At 37.7% G+C, this 19,812-nt stretch overlaps 1 protein-coding gene and 1 long non-coding RNA gene across 5 annotated transcripts in view; one reads left to right on the top strand and one right to left on the bottom strand.

The window, feature by feature from the left end:
- The window catches only part of DopEcR (G-protein coupled receptor DopEcR), a 31,057-nt gene extending 13,604 nt beyond the window's left edge, over nt 1-17,453 (bottom strand). Inside the window, exons 1-4 of one of the 4 annotated variants that reach the window (XM_076371693.1) lie at nt 16,830-17,453; nt 3,929-4,333; nt 2,900-3,119; nt 675-1,104 (exon numbers count right to left, since the gene is read on the bottom strand). In XM_076371693.1, the coding sequence (XP_076227808.1) occupies nt 675-1,104; nt 2,900-3,119; nt 3,929-4,040 (762 nt within the window). In that variant the 5' untranslated portion in view covers nt 4,041-4,333; nt 16,830-17,453. Of the gene's footprint in view, nt 1-674; nt 1,105-2,899; nt 3,120-3,928; nt 4,334-5,473; nt 5,557-15,262; nt 15,893-16,057; nt 16,805-16,829 lie in introns of those variants that run through there. The other 3 variants (XM_076371695.1, XM_031983025.2, XM_076371694.1) reach the window with 3 other exon arrangements.
- Nucleotides 8,901-10,525, top strand: LOC143175019 (uncharacterized). The gene is made up of 4 exons (XR_012999590.1): nt 8,901-8,999; nt 9,475-9,611; nt 9,984-10,097; nt 10,336-10,525. It is a non-coding gene; the product is annotated as an uncharacterized LOC143175019 (long non-coding RNA).
- Nucleotides 17,454-19,812: the final 2,359 nt, after the last annotated feature.

Here is a 19,812-nt window from a genome sequence, read left to right as displayed (position 1 = left end):
CAGCACTCGTCAAAATGACGTGTTCCGGTTTTCTTATTTCGCAATTACAATGAAATGATTTGAAAAATAAACAGCTTCATTTGAGTATTATAATGAATATAAGAAGAAAACCAAAAAAATACATTATTACAATTTTTATAAAGATTACATATTAATCACATAAAACGCTCGGCAGTTTTAGCGTTAGATCTGAAATTAAAATGAACGAAAATAAATAAATCTCAATTTTCTTGAATCCAAATAACATACTATATTTTTGTTATTAATTGTTATCCTCTAATAATTCTAGTAGTTCATTAACGACAAAATAATTCTGGCTGGTACAGTTATGTAATAAATCATAGGTTAACCCTTTCGCGACCATGACGAGTTATCTCGCAACGCATTAAGCCTCGTACAACGCCACACATACCTAATAATCATTATAGGAATGGCCCAAAAGTCAATTACCGATATGACATCAGTTCTGAAGAACCGGAACCAAAAGCTATATAGCTCAGAATCGATATACTGAATAACACTGGTGATTTCATTTCGGTCCTCTATAACTACTTCAATCGAAACCGACATGTAACTGTTTCAAACAGTTATTTTCTGAAGCTTTTCAATTCCTGTTCAAAATTCTCGTGGCAGCCAACTCGCGTTAATAACGTTTCATTGTTCGTTGAGTTTACCTGAGGCGGTCCATTAACGACAGCGTATATCCGCAGACCAGCGTACGGTGCCCAGGAGACCCAAAACGCCATCACCAGGACGAAAGACATGATGTGACTCGGATTGCTCAGGTTTTCTGAAAGGGCCGTCGCGTACTCTTTGTCGTGTATCAGCACACCGGACCGAAGTCGCCTCATCATTGTGAAGATGTAGCAATAGGTGTAGACGATGGTGATGACCGATGGACCTAGCACGAGGATCGACAATGTGATGGTGTATGCAGCCATGTTGCCCCAGTCGAGCATACAGATGAACGCCTCCCGGTCGAAAATCGGTTTCTGGAAACCTAGCAGAGGTGGGCAGCACATCATCGCTACGCTGATCCACGTGAAGACCATCCAACACTGACATCGTGTTTTTGTTTGCACGGTCTCGTATCGCAATGGTTTTCTGTTGAACAAAGTAATTCGATTATTTCGTGCAAACCGACGAAGCAACGTGCGAGTAGCTTAGATTGATAGTGGTCTGACACTTATTTCCGAGTTCTCGAAAAGAAAAACTTTTGTGTTAATAATGTTAATGTTCATAGTATTAATTATTATCAAGTATTAATATCAGTAATAATAATATTAATGGTTATCAAGTATTAGTAATAATAATAATAATATTAATTATTATCGAGTATTACTACTAGTAATAATAATATTAATTATTACCATGTATTAATATTAGTAGTTGTAGTAATGAGATTTCTAAAAATAAAAGTTAGACTAGTGTTATTCTGAGTCACTTATGTAACATTGAAAGAAAGTTTGACATCTAATCGGCGAAGGAACGATAAAACTACTGGTCGTTGTATTGTAGGATATTTTCCACTGAAATGCGATAGAAAATATTTTCCGTTTGAAGCTGTATATTCATTACGTAAATATCATAAATTATTATTTATAAAATATTTTATACTTTCTACTTTTTCAATATTGCAGTAACTGATTTCCTCCAAAGATAAATGGAAATAGCTAGTAAAACTAGTTCTATAATTTCATTGCTGTCGTGAATACATTTTTTCTATCGAATAAATATAATTACTCTTTAAAATTATTTTTTTTTTTATAATTTCCCTTTCAATAAACTATCTTATCGTGTATTTTACATTTTAAACGCGTATGTATATCTGCCGTTTACTCGATTTTCTGAAGCAATATCTCAACGACCGCATCATGAACGTGATACGATTCATTTTAAACACAAATCCGAATCGAGTCTCGAGTGTTTGAAGGTTTCGACATCCCGACCATTTATACGTGGGAAGGCACTTTCGGAATCTCGTTCGATTTCGTGGGAATTTTTCCGACTCGACTCGAAGCTCGGTTACCCAACTACCCGCATATCTCCAGTGCAAGTATTAACATATTACCAATCGTGCCAATGAAATCTGACTGTATCTTGTTCGCTGTGTATTTTTCAACGATACTCGTAATTACACAATATTTGTAACTTCAAACACAGTGTAAAATATCCGAACAACTTTAAATGATGGAATACCAATCTTATTATATTTCGTAAAACATATATGAAATGCACGACGATTAAAATTATAGGTTTTAACAGCGCTTTAAAAGATGGCAATGTTAAGAAAAACGAGTTTACGTGGCGTAATTAGCGTCTAATACTAACCACACCCTTCATTAACAAAATATACTTTACACCTTTTGTAAGAGAATTTCTTTTCGCCATCGGTAAGAATTCGAGCAAATTTAAATATGCGTATACTGTTTCTTAAAAAGGAAACATTGACTGTACACATGTTTCTTAGTGTTTTTATGAAATAATCGTCGATCGGTGAATTTCAATTAATAATTACAAATAGTAATCTGAAATCAAATAAAAGCTGTACTTTCACTAGTCTTAATATTCAGATCGTAAATTAATATAATAATAACTTATATAATAATTTTTCTGATCCTAAATTATATAATAATAACTCGAGTTGCCAAAATTAAATAAAGATCTGATTTTTCAATGCTTTACAGCATAGCTTTCTCTATGGCACTAAACACTTTAGTTGTAAACGATAAGAAATATTTGATTATTGCCCACTGTTTAATAACAGAGAAACGGCGTGATCACGTGTGCATCAATAAATAAATTAACAGGCCCATAAGTGGTTTCGACGTAAAGCATCGTGATAGTACAGTGTTCACGGAACTGATATCAAATTATGTAGTAACATGTTTGAACGTACCTGATGGCCAAGTAACGATCCACGGAGATCCACATGAAAGTGTACACGGATACCGCCCAGAGAGTAACTTCCAAATAACCAACGAGACGACACACGATGTCCCCATAGACCCATCTTCGTACCAGCGCCGGATACACCGAGAACGGAACCACCAGCAAACCGCAAAGAAGGTCCGCCGATGCGAGAGACAGCAAGTAATAGTTTATCACCTCGGAGGGACCTGCACAGTGTAATAATTATTTACACTTATTTCGGTAACTGTCTAATGAAACACAAGTTTCGTTGCACTGTGTACATACTGCCAGTCTACGCTGACAGACTGTGGATTTTCATGAATATTACAAAACTTGAAGAATATAATTAACCCGTTGCACTCGAGAGGTGACTCTCGCCTAGCACTTGATTTCATACAGTAAAACTATAAAATTTGATAATCAATATTAAACTTCGTATAATGCATGAATCTGAGAAATATTCAAAATAGCTTTGTCCCTCAATGTGAGTGTGATTTCTCGTTGAGTTGGTTTCACAAAATATCCTCTCTATCTCATCAGAAAACGTTAACATATTTCCAATGAAAAACTCCCGAGTGCAAAGGGTTAATAAAATAGAATTGCAATACAAAATGCGTTTCTTTTAAACCAATGTCAGTAAGAATATTACATTCTGGATACTTTACACATTTATATGCATTTTGTGCAACGTTACATGCAGTTATTCTAACGTAATAATAAAACTACCAAGTAGTCAAATTAACATTCCGAAATTTCCCTACAGAAACTTTAAAACTGCACGTATCCAGATTTCTGTTAATCTACAACTACGTTTACACATTACTGAACCATTTTCTTCGATACTCTCTCAGAGAGCCCTGTCATCTTTTTAACAATCGCAAAAAGAAAAAATTAGGAATGAGTGATATTGACCTGTTCGGTAGTTCCATTAAAACGTTCTATCGTAGTAAAAAGGAGTCTACCGTATTCGATTCTGTAAGCGTGCAGAAGTTTCGCGTTATCGTCGAGTACTTACCACGGAAATTAAGGTAGGTGAGGATGATGAGGAGATTCGAGAAGATGATGGCGGCACCGACCACGCAGATGAGGCCTGCCTGCATGAGAGCCTCCAACGAGGGCTCCTCCATGCCGCCACCCTTTCGAGCTGCATCCCCCCACCCGCCCTTAGGTGCTATTACCCGTCACCCCCCACCCCTCCACGTCAAAATCCTCTAAGAAACAGGTGCTAGGCCTCGCTGCTAGCTCGCACCTGATCCGTCCTCAGCTCCTGGACTTCCTTTTCCGGGTACCTGTCCTGCCGGAGGCTGTCAACCCTCCAGCGGTAACGACACACGCTCCCCCAAGATCTTACGCGAGCGCACCTTCGATAACGAGGTCGTAACTTCGTTGATCCAGATGGAGCATCGATACAGCCATGTTACTGCAAGCAGAGAATAAAGCGAGTGATGTCTCGTTTGCGTTACACATCATAGACAGGAAACTGGTTGCCCGCGGGCCACTTCTCCCCTTCCGCTGCTTTGCCGAGCGACCCTCTGCATGCCCACTAGGCTCTGACGATTGCAGTCAAATTCCTCCTCTTTTAATCACCACTACGTTCACACGTGTTTGTACATTAGTTGACGCTACTACGGCCAGGTACGAGCCTAGTGGGCACGGAGGAGGCCCAACAAAGCATCGAGAGAGAAGTAGCCCCGGGCCAGCAGTTCCCTAGCTATGTTATGGATGAATCGCAGAAGCTTGATCAAGCCGAAAGCGACTGCCGCGAGAACGATGATCGTGAATCAAGGGATGCAGAGAAGATAGACCTACGAAGGGCCAAATGAAGAATCGGTTGACTTGGGAGGATTTAATCCTCAGTCGCGATTTGATTTGTAACAGAAAAATGATAAAGTTTGATATTTTGTATTAAAATTTGTATGTATAATGTATCAGTGTGCGAAACATTGAGATAAAATAACTTTATTTTTGTCATGTCAACCACTGGGTGAGTATTTCGATCTGTAGGCTGTAGAAACTTTATTTATAAATAAACCGAACTGAAGAAATTCATGAAATTTAACGGAAGTATATCAAAAACGTATGTAGAGTTTCAAATAAAAGACGTTCGTACTTTTTCCATCAAAAAAGACTAAAGAATTCATACATTTCATCGAAGGGAATAGAATTTTCTCTCTAATACAATTTTTATTCGCAGTCGTCAACTGTGAATACTGTGAACACTATGCACGCGCAATTAGCGACAGTAAAATCGAAATATTTCAAACACGGTTCTCATGAATTGAATCCCGGAGGGTAGATTACTCGAATAACGCCGACAATGAGAGTGTGCAAGAGTGTCGCGTCGATAAAAGCCACTGCAGCTTTGCTGATAGCTTTTCTATTCTCCTACGCGTTCTTTCAAAAGCCACGTAAGGCTAACCCTCTACCAGGTGGGACTCGTATGGCCAGTACACATGTCCTCCCTCTAGCTATCGACCGTCATTCATAATTCAGCCGTGTCGATCCTGAATGGAGGGCTATATTATGCAGCATCGCGTAGACAGTGCAACATCGTGCTCACCGAATTAAAGTGGAACTTCTGAACTGGGACGATGGGATTTCTTGAGGAACAAATAATCCACGGAGAAGCAGTGCCCTTCTTCACTATGAATAGGATCATGTTTCTTTATTGATTTCATTAGTAGATAGAAAACTTTTATTCCATCTGCTTTTTAATTCTAACTTTTAGGTTTAATCGAATGGCTCAATTAGTATGTAGAATTTTACATCATTTTTCACAGTCTCTGCGGCAGTATTTGAGAATTGTTAGGATGTTATGTAAATATTAATTATGTAGGGTGCAAGCTTTTCCCTTCTTTTATTCAGACTGTGTATTTATAAAGTTTTCAATAACCTTCATGCTTTATGTAACAGTTCTTTTCCCACAGACTTCCGTTCTATTATATATTTAAATATTATTTGCGCTTACTTGGGGTATTATGTGTTAATTTTACTCTCAGTATCATGTTCAATCGATTTTATGGTCTTTATGCTTTTCAGGGAATTTTTAATGAGTTTAAACTTAATTGCGCTGTTCACACGTTTAACAACAAATCGGCACTCATTAAATTACTCGTATAATTAAGGCAATTTTCATAACGAAATAGAGACTCAAAAATCAAGACTTCTCACCGCGACAGTTCTCTTAACATTCCTCCATCTCACGAACCCTTTAAAATTTGGTTTATTCTATATATTACCAAAAGTATTAATTATTAAATCTATGACAGTAATAATATCTAAATTCAGTATTCATTTGTAATTCATTTCACTTCTGACCGATAAAAAGCTCGAAAAGATATTTCTACTGCACTTTTAACTTTTTAGAACAACACTGAATTATACACTAATAACCCTCTCCGATATATTAACATGAAAAATCTAAAACAACGCCTAAACTAATGATTAATTTTGTAAGCTAGGAGCTTGAAACAAAATCCAGTTGCAATACACAATAGAACCGAACTTATTCCCATAGTAATAGTTAAAGAAAGTTACAAGGACGTTTCTTTTCCTTCAAATCAGAAAGTAAAATATTCTTTGAAAAAGCATTATGGAGCCAGTGATCCTTGCCGTAATATCAACGATTGCCTCCCTTCAACAGAACGTAAGAATGTCAAGCGCGTATTCACATTGAGGATCTCTAGCTTCATATCTGCAAAATTATTGTGTCGTCTCATAATAAATAACGCGGTATCCGCTACTTATTTTATCTTTAAGAATAAAGACAAACGAAACTGTTCCTGATTTAAAATATATTCTCCTTCGTCATCCATAGATTATTTACCTATACCTTATAATTATATTAACAAAGTTCTGTTTATCCTTGATTTTGTTTATTGGTAAAAATATATGATTCAGGAATTACACTAAGCTTAATGTTAAACATGAAACTCTTTAATTTTCCTGTGTCAAATCACGTGGCTACAGAGGGTCTCGCCAGTGCAAAGGGTTAATTACGACTTGAAAAGACGGGGAAGATGTCTGGTTCCAATTATATCCACCTGGCTCGTCTATGTGTAACGTGATTTAACTATATTCGCAATTCTCGAACCCAAGATAAACGTCATTGAATGCCGCCAGCAGCGGCACTAATGTGACGATCATTAACTTCGGCTCGTATAACTGTAGATACGTATGGAAGACAGTCTACCGTGAAAACGCGCACTCGAGGAGACAATCACCCTCGAGCACCAGCCCGCAGGACACAAAATGATCCTCGACAGAGTCAATCAAATCGACCGGCGCGGAACTAATGGTCCGGCCTTACATAACGCTACGTAACGTTTACGAGTATCGTAAAGCAACCGGTCCGTGCCCCGTAAACCTCGCCGTATCCTTCAACGAAAGTTGATATTCCGATAGATTACTGCAGGGACGTTTTTCCTGTCGGGTTATCGCGCTTTCTATCGGATTGCCTTTCAACGGATCCCGTGGTTGTTCTAGAATCAACCCCTGACGTGTAAATCGTCCCCACAGCCCTAGGAACACGTCCGCGCATTTTACAGCGTGTCAAGTTATCCTTCGATATTTGACTCGCCACAAAGTTAACCCTCCACCGGCAATATGCAGCCATTAACTCATTCGCACAGAATGACGAGTCGGACTCGTGGTGTATGTTTGTATTTTGTCTTGGTATATTAACACTAAAGCTACCGAGCAATTGGAGCGTCTTATCTCCAGTTTCTTAGAAAAATTAGAATAATACGTTTCACGAGATTCGAGGGGACTCCTAGTCTTCTATCTATAGAAATACACAAATTTCATTGGAAATCTCTGGCAGAAACGCCTTCATGATTTATATAATTTGCAAAATAAACATTCTGAAGTGGATCAATTTGACCCGTTCGGTAGTTTTAGTGTTAATAAATATTAATACGTTGTATTTTACGTTTTTCTCTGTAGTATCATGTAAACTATCTGTACAGCTTCTAACAAAGAAAGTTATCGAACCCGGAATTTCAAAAATTATGAAACTTTATGGAACCACACAAAATGCACATTTTTCTTTATCGTGGATTATTTTAAGAATGGTAGGAGATAGCGATATAATTTATACAAAAAATATATTGTTCTTTCGTGTCCAAAAAATTGCAAAATAAAATTTCTCAAAAATTCAAACTTTTCAAAATACCTTCACCGCTGATCTTTTCTGAACAATTTCAATGTATTAGGCTTGACTGACTCTACTTACACAGAACGTTTCATAATTTTTGAATTTCCGGGTTCAATAAATCTTATAAGTATGTTTTTAATTATTTTAATTGTTTTCAATTTTCGTTGCAAAATCATATTAAAATTTGGTTAAAACTTTAATTGTTTATTAAATTAGGGACTATCATAGATATGTTAAAATTTTTTAGATTTTCTCGAAACTTACAACAATGAAAAATCAAGATTGATCGTGGAAGATCCGTATTACCGGTCACATTGCCGGCAGAGAGTTAATTGCGATTACAGTCTGTTCGACGAGACGAGGCTGCAGACGTAAACCAAGCATTCACGAGTTAAACACGTCGTGTTAGGTATCTTCGTGTAGGTATCCTAATGTATACGTATAAAATTTAACGCAGCGTTCCTATTTAACTAAAACTTTTTCCAATTTCAAGAAAATCGATCGAAAAGAATTTCCAATAAATGTCGATTTTCTTGAAATTGAAAAAGATTTCAAATGTCTTATTACACATAAATACGTGGCATAAAAGTTCCAGTTAATAAACTGCATTTCATAACAGCCTTCTCACAACAGAGAAGATAATAATAAGAAAATGATAGTTATTTTATGAGTAATCGTAAGTTTTACAAGCTTCATTCGGTCTCCGACCGATACTTATTGACAAAGTAATCATCAATGGCGCCCCTGAGTGGTATTAAACAGATATCTCCGATAATGCACGGTTAAGCAGATCTCCGACTGTATCGATGTACGACAGTGGAGACTGTTATATAAAAATGCGGGGCTTAATGAAGCCCCGACTACATAACGTGGTCGGATTTGAAAATCACGTTAGAGTTCTGCTCTGTTCCGCCGTTTCGTCCGTTGCCTGGTAAGTTTTTACATCTCTATCATAATTTTAACTTTCTCGTGAAAGCATAAACATTTTTATTTAACTATAATAGAATCTTTTTCTATTTCCGAGAAAAGAACAGTTTCTTTGAAATAAAATTAAAAGCTAATAGTATAAAGTTCAAAGTATGGAAGAAAAGTTTCAGTTAACACGCTGAATTTTCCAACAGTTTTTCGAAACAGAAAACTAATCATAACGCATAAATTATTTTTTAATTTACTGAAAATTTCTGCGGTGTTTAGTTTCAAATCAGATCAAAATCTCTGCAGTTTTAGCGTTCGTTATTATACCAAAATAGGTTTGGCTATGATTATTTCGCTCGAGTAAACGGTCTTGGTTAAAATGATTTTTACACACGTAAACACAGTTACATTTGCATACACTGCATAAAAATCTTACACGTGAAATGTAAATCTTCTATTCTCGGACTAATTCACTGACATCATTGTTGTAGAAATCAATAAATCTTCCGCCGCGTCGGCGGACGCCGGATCACTTGTGACGAATGTCTTGTCGCCTTTTTTATTCATAATTCAGACTGACTGGCTGTTATTCTTACTTTTAACAAGATATACCGGAGAACACTGGCAGGTAAAAAAAAACAGCATTCTCATGTAAAAATTTGTTTTGTAACGTGCACGGGAAAGAATTTATTATACAATGAGTCAGAAACTTTACAACAGCACTGACTCAGCGTAAGTTTCGCAGGCGGCTGTCTCGCTGCTCGCTTTGCGAGGGCTAATTTAGTTTTTTAAAGTAGGGAAGGTTTCATTTTAACTTATTTCGTTTGGAACTGTTGCGTTCCTCTAACACTAACATTTCATTTTTTTTCTTTCACTTAACATTATATCAATTCCTACGTACATTGCACGATTAATTAGTTTTTTAATCGTTGCCATTCCTTTCGTTTCTGTTTCTACTGAAAATAGTTTATCATCTAATTTGTTTACCTTTATTTTGTAGCTAGTTATTTGACTGGTTACTGTAGAAAAAGTGCTGATACGATTAATGCGATGACACTCATTGCCAATATGACCATGGATGCTGATAATGAGATATCGAGTAAACCGATTAAACGTAAATTTCGTTTAACATATTCATGTAAACAGATAAGTAAATAGATTTGCCGTATTACGTATACCGTTTCTGAACTATTAGGTATACTTTTATAGCCCGGTTTATGAAATTTCCTTTGTACACTACGGATCAAAATTAGTCCTTTCTCTACGTACTTATCCAGCAGGATCAGACACTTAGAGCCGTTCAATACTGAAAAGATTAATGAACTTTTTTTTTTACTTATAATGTTTTATAGTGGCTTTTAGGTTTTTCCAGCATTTTTCTATGGAAAAATGTTCGAGATTAAAGAGAGGAGGAAAGTGGACGCAGCGTAATGTGAAAACAGCTTTGAAAATGCTGCTTGGAAAGAAATTGGTAATAAGGCAGGCCGATCGTATCAGTCCGAGATGTTAATTTCGGAATTTTTTATGAAAAGCGTTGAAGAAAGGAAGTTGATTAATGAAAAAGAAAGAATGAAAATGGAAAACAGAGAAGACGAGGAAGTATTAAAGAAAATATCAGGGAAAGAATGAAGTTAGGAGAAGTAATAACTGAGAAAAAATAAATACGTCATCAAAAAGAAAATTGAACTTTCATAAAGAAGTTACTGATCACGAAAACATCGATTATTTTGTTTGTAACATTTGTAAACATGTTTAAATACAGGTTCTATTCAATTGAAATGTATTTTATTAACATTATTAATTATTTATACCTTAAAATCTTGATAAATTTAATGCTTCCTTCAAATTTTCTCAAAATAACGTTAAGTTACATTGGTTACGAGAATTATTGTATTATTATCTTATTACGACAGCTATATTATTAATTGTAGGCTAATTTTCCTGAGAAAAGTAATAGCTTGAATAAATAGATAGAAAAGTGTGCTGCAGATAATTATTATCCAGTAAGTATACAATTAACAAAAATTCATTTGGTTAATTATCGATGATAAATATTTCTTCGATAGAGTTTATATAATATCCAACTCCGACCGATATTACCTAGCAAAAGAGACATTAATTCACAAAAAATAGAATGTTACCTTCTTCGCTAAAGTACAACAGGCAACAGCGAAAAAGAAGGAAGCAACATGAAGCATTCTATTTACGCGTTTAGAAGATTTTTAAGGCTAACAAGTGTCCCAATTTGAAAGGCACAAAGAAAAGGGAAAATGGCCCCTAACGAGAATCTCGTTAAGTCGGAAGTGACTTATTTTCTTTTACAATAATTCTCAGTTTCACGTAGACACTAATACAATATAAATTGGGCGATGCTACTACATGTTAATGGCTAAGAGTTAATTAACCCTTTGCGCTGTCAAGCAATTCCGAGGCTGAGCAGAGTGTAGCGCGGAGAATATTGTTTTTACCTATTTTCCGCAATTATGTGAAATAATTTTATTTATTTTATAACATTACACAGAGTGAAACATTTCAAAACAATCTGGAATACCTAATGCAACAGGACTATCGACGCGTGTAATACATCATTGGCATTTTTACAATAAAAATATCTCGAAAAGATGTTAAATTGATAGACCTACATAGTGACCACGTATGTTCCAGTTTGGTAGACAGGGAATTGAAACGGAAAGATGGTTTCCTGCTGTTTACAATCGAGCATTCAAATATTAGACGACCAATATTTACGATACCTGTCGAATAAGTGTCTATATGCCTTTTTGATGAACGAGGATTGGAAGACTTTCACACAAAAATTTGTTTATTGCTCATCGGTATAATCTATTTGACAACTGACAAATTATTTGAGCGCGTCGCGTCTCGCACAAATGTTCTTAAATGTTTGTCCGTGTCCAATTCCGGAAATTGAATAAAATTTTCATTATTGACCAGAATCGCAAGGATTCGATAAAAATGGCTCACTTCAATATGACTTCTCTTTCAACTTTAATTCCTAATTGATTTTACCATAAAGGAAAAGAGACGTGCCAATTTCTCCCAATCTAATGGTACTGAAACGTTCCATCTCCCTCTTCGGTATAAAACGCACGTGCAAAACTTGATTGACCCTTTATACTCCTTTTGTCGAATGTGATTTGACGTCAATTTTATTCGTAGGTGCTCCTGTGTTTAGTCATAGGCGATTATTTTAAATTATATTGAACAGACTTTTGATTCTTCGGCATAAGTAGGCTAATACGCTTTCATAGAATACGATTACAAGAACGATTAGTCTTGGAAAGAAGAATTATAAATTTTAAAATGGATAATTCACAAGAAAAAGATTTGATTCGTGAGCAAAATTAATCTAGAGCATTCTGTTAAGTAAAAGAAAAGAGAGGAAAATAAATGTATCAAAATTGATTGAAAAGAAAAGTAAAATGTTGTTCTGGAAAGTAACGATAAAATGTCCATTTTATTTGCATTCATTTTTTTCGAAGGTTATTGAAGAGAGATAAAAAGTTATTCCAAATTTCAAAAAGTAATGTACCGTTTCCGTTTAAAAGTTGTTACAAGTTTTTTATCATCTTTACCTATCTCACGTTCTACGAACTATATTATTTAGCAGACATTAGGATCAATAATAGTGCAATTAAAATAATTTCCTCGGTTAGAGATATAAATAACGAAGTAGTTTTTTCTAATTATGTCGTATAATCCTTTCGGTTCATTTGACACGTGATTGTTTGTAAATCTTGACCAATTATGTTAGAAAATCGATCTAGTAAATTATAGGAACACGTGAACATTACCACTATAATTAGTGACTGTTATTATCCAGAAACTAGGATATCGATCACATGAAAACAGGTGCAATCTACGTACGTAGGAAGAATTTTTGCCGTTCACAAATTTAACCTTCTCAATTGACCTATTCGGAAATATTGTTCTGCCTTCTTACAAAATTAAAACTTGGAAAAGCACGAAAGACATATTTTATATAATTTGGAATTAAAGTTTTTATGCTCAAAAGTTATACATTACATTACAAGTTTACTTACTATTTTACAATATTGTACATATTCAATACTAGATTTGAATGGAATAATATTTAACCTCTTGTGGACGAGAATTTTAGAAACTTCTAAAAAGAGCCCCTCCGTAAAAGAAATATATAAATTATACATACAAGTGTTAAACATTGAAAAAAGGATGAAACCATATATTAACTGTTAAGTATGAATTTTCCAAATGAGAGCATTAGTGACATGACCATTCGAGAAGAATTAAATTAATATAGCAAACATTTTACAACAATACACTTCAATATTGCAGGATTTGTATTAATAAAGACATTATAGCTTAACAAGACAAAAACATTATTTATTAAATGAAGACGGAAACGATGAACTACTGAGAAATGAAACTAAACTTGGATGGCGCGTTAACTCGTCATTCCCAGTCAACACATTGACCGCCATGAAAATTTCAAGCATTTCATATATTTATACTACTCATTCTTTGAAATCAAACATAAACGACATTAAAAATAACTATTGACACTAAACGTAACAACAATTTCTGTTTACCTATCACTATCGTAACCAGTTGAATAAGTAGTTATAAAATAAAGGTGAACAAATTAGACAATAAATATTTCTCAGTGGAAACAGAAACAACAGAGAAGCGAAAAATTGAAAAACTGATTAATCGAACAATATAGGAACTGATATCAAGTGAAATTAACAAAAGGGAATGCAGTATTTTAAATCAACTTCCTTACTGTAATTATTTTCGAGCAATTTAGAAAGCTCCAGTCGTTGGTGTCCACCGTGGCAATGAACGCGTTAAAAGGCTAATAGCTCGTTACTTGAATAATTAAATTATTCATTTTACGTATTAAAGCTCGAAGTCGCCATTACGACGCCATGTGACCGCGAATGGTTAATACGCATCGAAGTTGCGGGAATAGGTCACGGTCAATAGCGGTGGCGAAAAGTAAGAAGAATGGCGAGCGATTCACACAAAATCGAATTATCCAACGCAATCAATCTTCCTGGCGATTTTGATGAGGCCACAAATCATTTTCGTGCGCGCCGCTCGAAAGCGAATTAATCCACGTGGCTGGCTTTATTAAACCTTTAAATCACGTTACGGCCCAGGCAGAGTCCCGCTTTCTGAATTTTGCCCTATATAAACGGCAAAAGTTATTGCGTCCTCCGCCGTGCCGCTTTCTCATAGTGTCCTCCAATTAATGAGAAAAGTTTCGCCGTAAGGGGTTCGCGTATCGATATTCTTTACTCCCGCGAATGCTTTTCGAGCGAGTAATTAAGCATCGGGCCACGGCGCAACAAATATTGAACATTTTTCGGCGGAGAACCAGGTGAAACTAACAAACGGAATGCAGGAACGCGTATCGAATTAAAATTGCACGCGATTATTCCGCGAACCGACCTCCTGTTTGTTCTGCGGCAGAAATTTCATCGTTTCAATATTAATCTCGGCGTTCAATTAAAAAAATCGAAAGACGAACGAATATCCAAAAATAAACTGCCAGGACCGCTCGTTCGAATGTTAATTGCGAATATCGATCTTCTCCGCTATCCGCGTTTAAATCCTTTCCTTTGGATTTATCATTTTTTTTTCGCTGGTTGTGTAGAATTTATTAATTAACGTTTTCGTCAATTAGGTCCGAGGCGAATTGTTCATTAGGCTTGATATAAATGAAATGTAACGGTTAAGAATTACATACGTGTTTCATTGAATGAAAATTGAAAATATTTCAATTGCCCTGCAAATCAAAGTTCTGTTTTGATTCAAAGATCATTAAACCACAGTTTTTTAATGTTTTAGACTTATATTTTGTTCATTAAATCAGCGTATCGTCTACTTTTCTGTACGTTCTAACGTCGTCCTGCTGGAACGCAAAATTTTCACCAAGTGACATTGCAAATTTGTTTTTTGGTAGTGATCAAACACAGTGTTTCGGATAATTGTTTAGACTTTTAATTACAGCTTGTATTTCGGTAATTTTATGATATTCAATTTTATCATATTCAAACCTATGTAATTCATAATGCTCTAATGTTAGTGCACTAATAAATTAATACCTATTCCTTCTTAAGTAAATAGTGAAGATAATAAATTTATTTTAACATTTACTCGTTATATAAAAAAAAAACCTTAATCTGTACTAAATGACAGAGTAGGATATACAAAGTATTAATAAGAACGGAAATAATCGAACAAATAATCGTATCAATAAGCAATAGAACTTACTTCCATTCACCTAGTTTTTTTACGCGTTTCATCACAGAAAACGATCGCGTACTTTCCCATTTTCACGCGTGACCTCTTCCTCTCATTATTTCCTGTCGTATTTTATAAAAACTTCGCAGCGGTAACCAACAAATATAATACGTAACGATGTTTCGCGTCGCAAAATTAAGGTATTCCTTTCGTACCCTTCACCCCCTAACCAATTCCATCACTGGCCACTTTACATATGTCGAAAAAACAATATCCGTTTAATCTCGGACGTTACGTATCGCCTGTCGCAGCGACAATGAAATTTCCCATTGAACAGTCGCTTGCCGAGTAACGTCATCCCCAGTCCGATATTTCGTGGGCTAGTTTCACGGTTGGTCAACGAAACACGAACTCGATGTTGCGGGGGCCAACGGGCAACGAGAAGACAGTACCGAAAGGCGATCGAAATGAACCAGAAAAAAAAAGAAGGAAGAACGGAACGAGTCTAGCGCGATATAGTTCGGTGACTCTTTTTCCGGCGGAACACTTCAATTATCGTCGAAGCAAGAGGAAGCCCGATGCACCGCCGCGAACGATCCTCTGGTTGCATCGCGACGCTGGTCTCCGTGTAGCCAGCCTCGTGTCACACCACAGTCTAACCACGACACACGACAACATACATACATGCATACATACGTATCGGGCGGCCTCTGTTGTTTAGTTAACCGAATATTTGCCCAATGATGCGCATGTCGTGATAAGCTGACGGGAGCACACACATACACATATACACGCACACGAACATCCAGAACGGAGTCAACGTACATCCGAGAGTCGGTGTTGGTATGTCTGTGTATTCTCCGCTCTCCTCGCTTCGTGACATCAATTTTCGAACACCGGCGTGTGCGTGTGCACACGGTTACGTGTACCTCTACCTGCATGTAGGAGTCGTCAATTCGTCGCTGGTATGAGCGCGGACCTATACAAAAGGAAGCCGAACGCGGGCCACACTGTGAAAAGGGGATGAAAGGGTTCAGTCGGAAGAAGAGTTGGAAACGGCGGCGAGGACAGGCGGGAAGGAGCGTGACTGGTCCGATACGCGAGAGGAATGGGGGGAAGAGCTAGCGCAGGGGTGCAAGGATGACCGCCGAAAGAGAATACGCGATCGTCTAGCGCGATCATCTCTTCGAAGATGTCTGTCCACGTTTGATCAAGGACAAAGACGTTAGTTACGCTTACAGTGGAGTGATTAAAGACACAAGGGGTGAAGTGATCCTAAACCGCAAACGAGACTCAACGACCTTTACATTCCCGCCGTTAGACGCTAGCAGTCTTGCTAGGGGCTGGCGTTCTTGGAACCTTCGGCCAGGCATCAGGGCTTCCATCGAAACGGTGCACCGTCGATGTAACGCGATACGATGCACGTGAGAATACACGTCAGGGTGAACAGTCGAGGCCGCAGAAGCAGCCACATGAATGAGGACCGCGTCCGGTCCACGCAGCATCCGTAGGCGGGTGACACCGCGCGCCTACCGCGACTTAGCAACTGCCATCTTTGCCGTTTATTCGGCGGAAACCAGCTCGTCGCGACACATACCTCCTCGATTTCATCCTGATCCCGTGCACCAGCACCGCCAGTGCCTCCAACGCCGCCAGTCTCCGTTCGGATCTGTCCGTGCTCGCGCCACTTTTAACCCCCTCAATCACGGTTCCAGCGGAGGGAGAAAGAGGGAGATGAAGAAGAGAGACAGAGAGAGAGAGAGAGAGAGGGAGAGAGAGGGAGAGATAGAGAGAAAGAAAGAAAGAAAGAGAGAGAGAGAGAGAGAGAGGCAGAGAGACTGCGGAGAAAGAGAGGAAAAAGATAGAGAAAGGAGGAGAGAGAAAGAGAAAGAGAGGGAGAGATGGAGAAAGGGATGAGGGTGGTATCGAAGCGACAGGGAGAGGAACGAAGAGATGGAGAGACGGAACCAGAGATACCGACGAGGACACCACACACACTGCAACGATCTTCACTGGGAAATGTCCTCCTGGACACGTAACCCTCTTGGGTCAAGCTTCCGTTTCACGGTCCACGGGGGGACGCGCTCGTGATCGAAACGGTACGCACGGAGGGAACTCGTACGGGACGCGGCGGTCGACGCGCAGACCGCACATTTGCGCTCGGTCGAGCCGAGCTGGGCTTTACTACTACCGCCTCGAATCCGCTTCTTTCCCTCGGCCCGGGAACCGAGGCGTCGATACCGCGACGACGCTTGCGCGCCTCCCCCGATCCACCCTTTCCCACCCAGGCATTTTCACAGCGCATTGGCTCGAAGCCTGCCGGCGCGGCGCGACGCGACGCCATGGCGCCCTGCACGAACGCTCCTGCTACCGAATCAAATCCATTCGATTTTAGGGAAAATCCTCGCGCGTCAGCTGGCCCTTCGCGAATTCACGCTCCCCCTTCTCGCTCGCGCCGCGTAAGGTAGGGACCCCGAGTTGGCACGTGCTTCGCGATCTCGGTCAACGGGGCTGTTACGCCGCTTTCACACGGCGTGCTTCGCGATGCGAGGCGCACATTCTTGGTGATATGCACGGTGAAACTTCGATTAACCGATCTCACTCGGTGAATAACGGGAAAGATGAATGGAAGGAAGTTTTCGGCAGATTAAGTCGTGCTGTGGGTAAGATCATTTCTTGCGTTACTTCGCCATTTTGGAAAGAAGGAAGAAGGGGGAAAGGGTCTGTATAACAATGGTCAAATAGTCAGTGAAAGTTTAGTATAAAAAGAATCTTTACTTATGGGAGGACTTAATATGTTTGTAAAACTCGATCGGTATGGTTGGAAAGAGCAAAGCCTACTCTTTAACCCGTTAAGTGCGGAATTTAGTTTCAAGAATCTCTTATTCTGCGCGCAATAAAATCAAATAATGAAGTGTACTCGTCAAATACAGGCCAAATGCACTTATAATATATTCCACCGAAAAAACTAAAGCAAAACGGAAAAGAATTACTCGTTTGTCTAAAAAAATGAACAGTCCATCGTTGAAAAAGTTAGCACCAGTTAGAGATTTAAGATGACATGTATATGTACTTGTCAAACGCAATTAACTGGTTGATATATAATAAAAACTGAATGCTACTATTCGTAATCTTAGTAGCCACAGCAATTTTTGTTCGACATTGCTCGCGGCCTTACGGTTGTCCCGACACCGGAGCGGGACCTGGCTTTCTACCCTACCGAACTGGAGCCTTGATCTGCCGTGTTTGCGTCACTCGCGGCTCGTTATTGTATTTTTTCTGTTTTTTCCTTCTTATTTAGGGGACGTCACCGTAGCGACGTCGATAGATCGGACACGAGGACGCGAGATATTTTGGACGGGACACTCTGTATCGACTTATCAACATATTGGGTTGATGCATGAAATGTGCTGTTTTACTTAACGAATTAAAGTTTTCTTTAGGTAAAACAAACGGCGCAATAATTTTAATCGACAGCACGTTCACCGTTATTGCATATGGCACGCTGAATGTCAAATAAATCTACGCCGCAAGTTGAAACTCGTCTCTCAGAAACAATGACTCACTATTTACTTTTACTACGGAACTTTTTTATGTGTCAGCCCAATACAATCAGTCGATTGGTTTGTTGTTTGTGTTTCCGACGAGGGATGGATTTAGAATAATTTCTGTCAAATTTAATTCTCGAATAGAAAATTTCTATGAGTTTCGAATAGTTCGAATTTGATATTTGCATTTTAATGTTTTAATACTACTATGCAATATCCTTGCGTTTGTTAATCGTTTGTTGGAAACTTTCAACAATTTCGAACATGTACCTAACTTTTAGAAGAAATGATTTTAAAATCTTGGGAACTACTTGGTTTATAAATATTCCGGCCTTTCTATTTTTCCATAATTTTATCGATATTTCTAATTGTATCCTGATCTTTTTTTAATTTACTTGTATGAACAGAATGTTTGAAAGTTTTAAAAGCACTTGGATTCAAAATTTAGAATGTTTACACATCTTGGATTACTGCAACGATAAATTTCATTATTACGTAGTGATTCACGCATATTAAATATTACAGAATGATTTATGCTTTTAAATACGGGTATATTTATATCTATTGGTAGACTACAGATGTTTATGGAAATTCAAATGTTCAAAATTATAATTGGAGGAGTAGAATTACAGTAGAACATGATTTTGCTTAACAAATATTATAAAAAGTACTACATTTTGGATATTTCACATATTTTTTCGCATACTCCATGCAATTTTGTATTTTAAAATTTTCCATAAATACATAACAATACGCAGTCCAGTTGTGATAACAATTTTTTCGAAAATATTGCCTTGAGTTACACCGACAATCGCAAAAATCGTCTTGCCTGAACATTTAAATATCGATAACGTCGGGTGGCCATAGAAGAGAAGACAGCTGTTATATCATTGATGCAGCTATTCAATCTCTTCTTCTGAAAAACAGGCTATAAAAACAGCATTCAAAGATTGAAACTCCATTAAGCAAATTTCTTATAACACTTCGTTTGCATTTAATTATTTGCTTGTGAACTTTCCCATATATTACTGT

The sequence above is a fragment of the Nomia melanderi genome, chromosome 10 (genome assembly GCF_051020985.1).
Source record: "Nomia melanderi isolate GNS246 chromosome 10, iyNomMela1, whole genome shotgun sequence".
Classification (NCBI taxonomy): domain Eukaryota; kingdom Metazoa; phylum Arthropoda; class Insecta; order Hymenoptera; family Halictidae; genus Nomia; species Nomia melanderi.
Note: the sequence above shows the minus strand (reverse complement) of the source record. Positions and strands in the feature narration are given on the sequence as shown.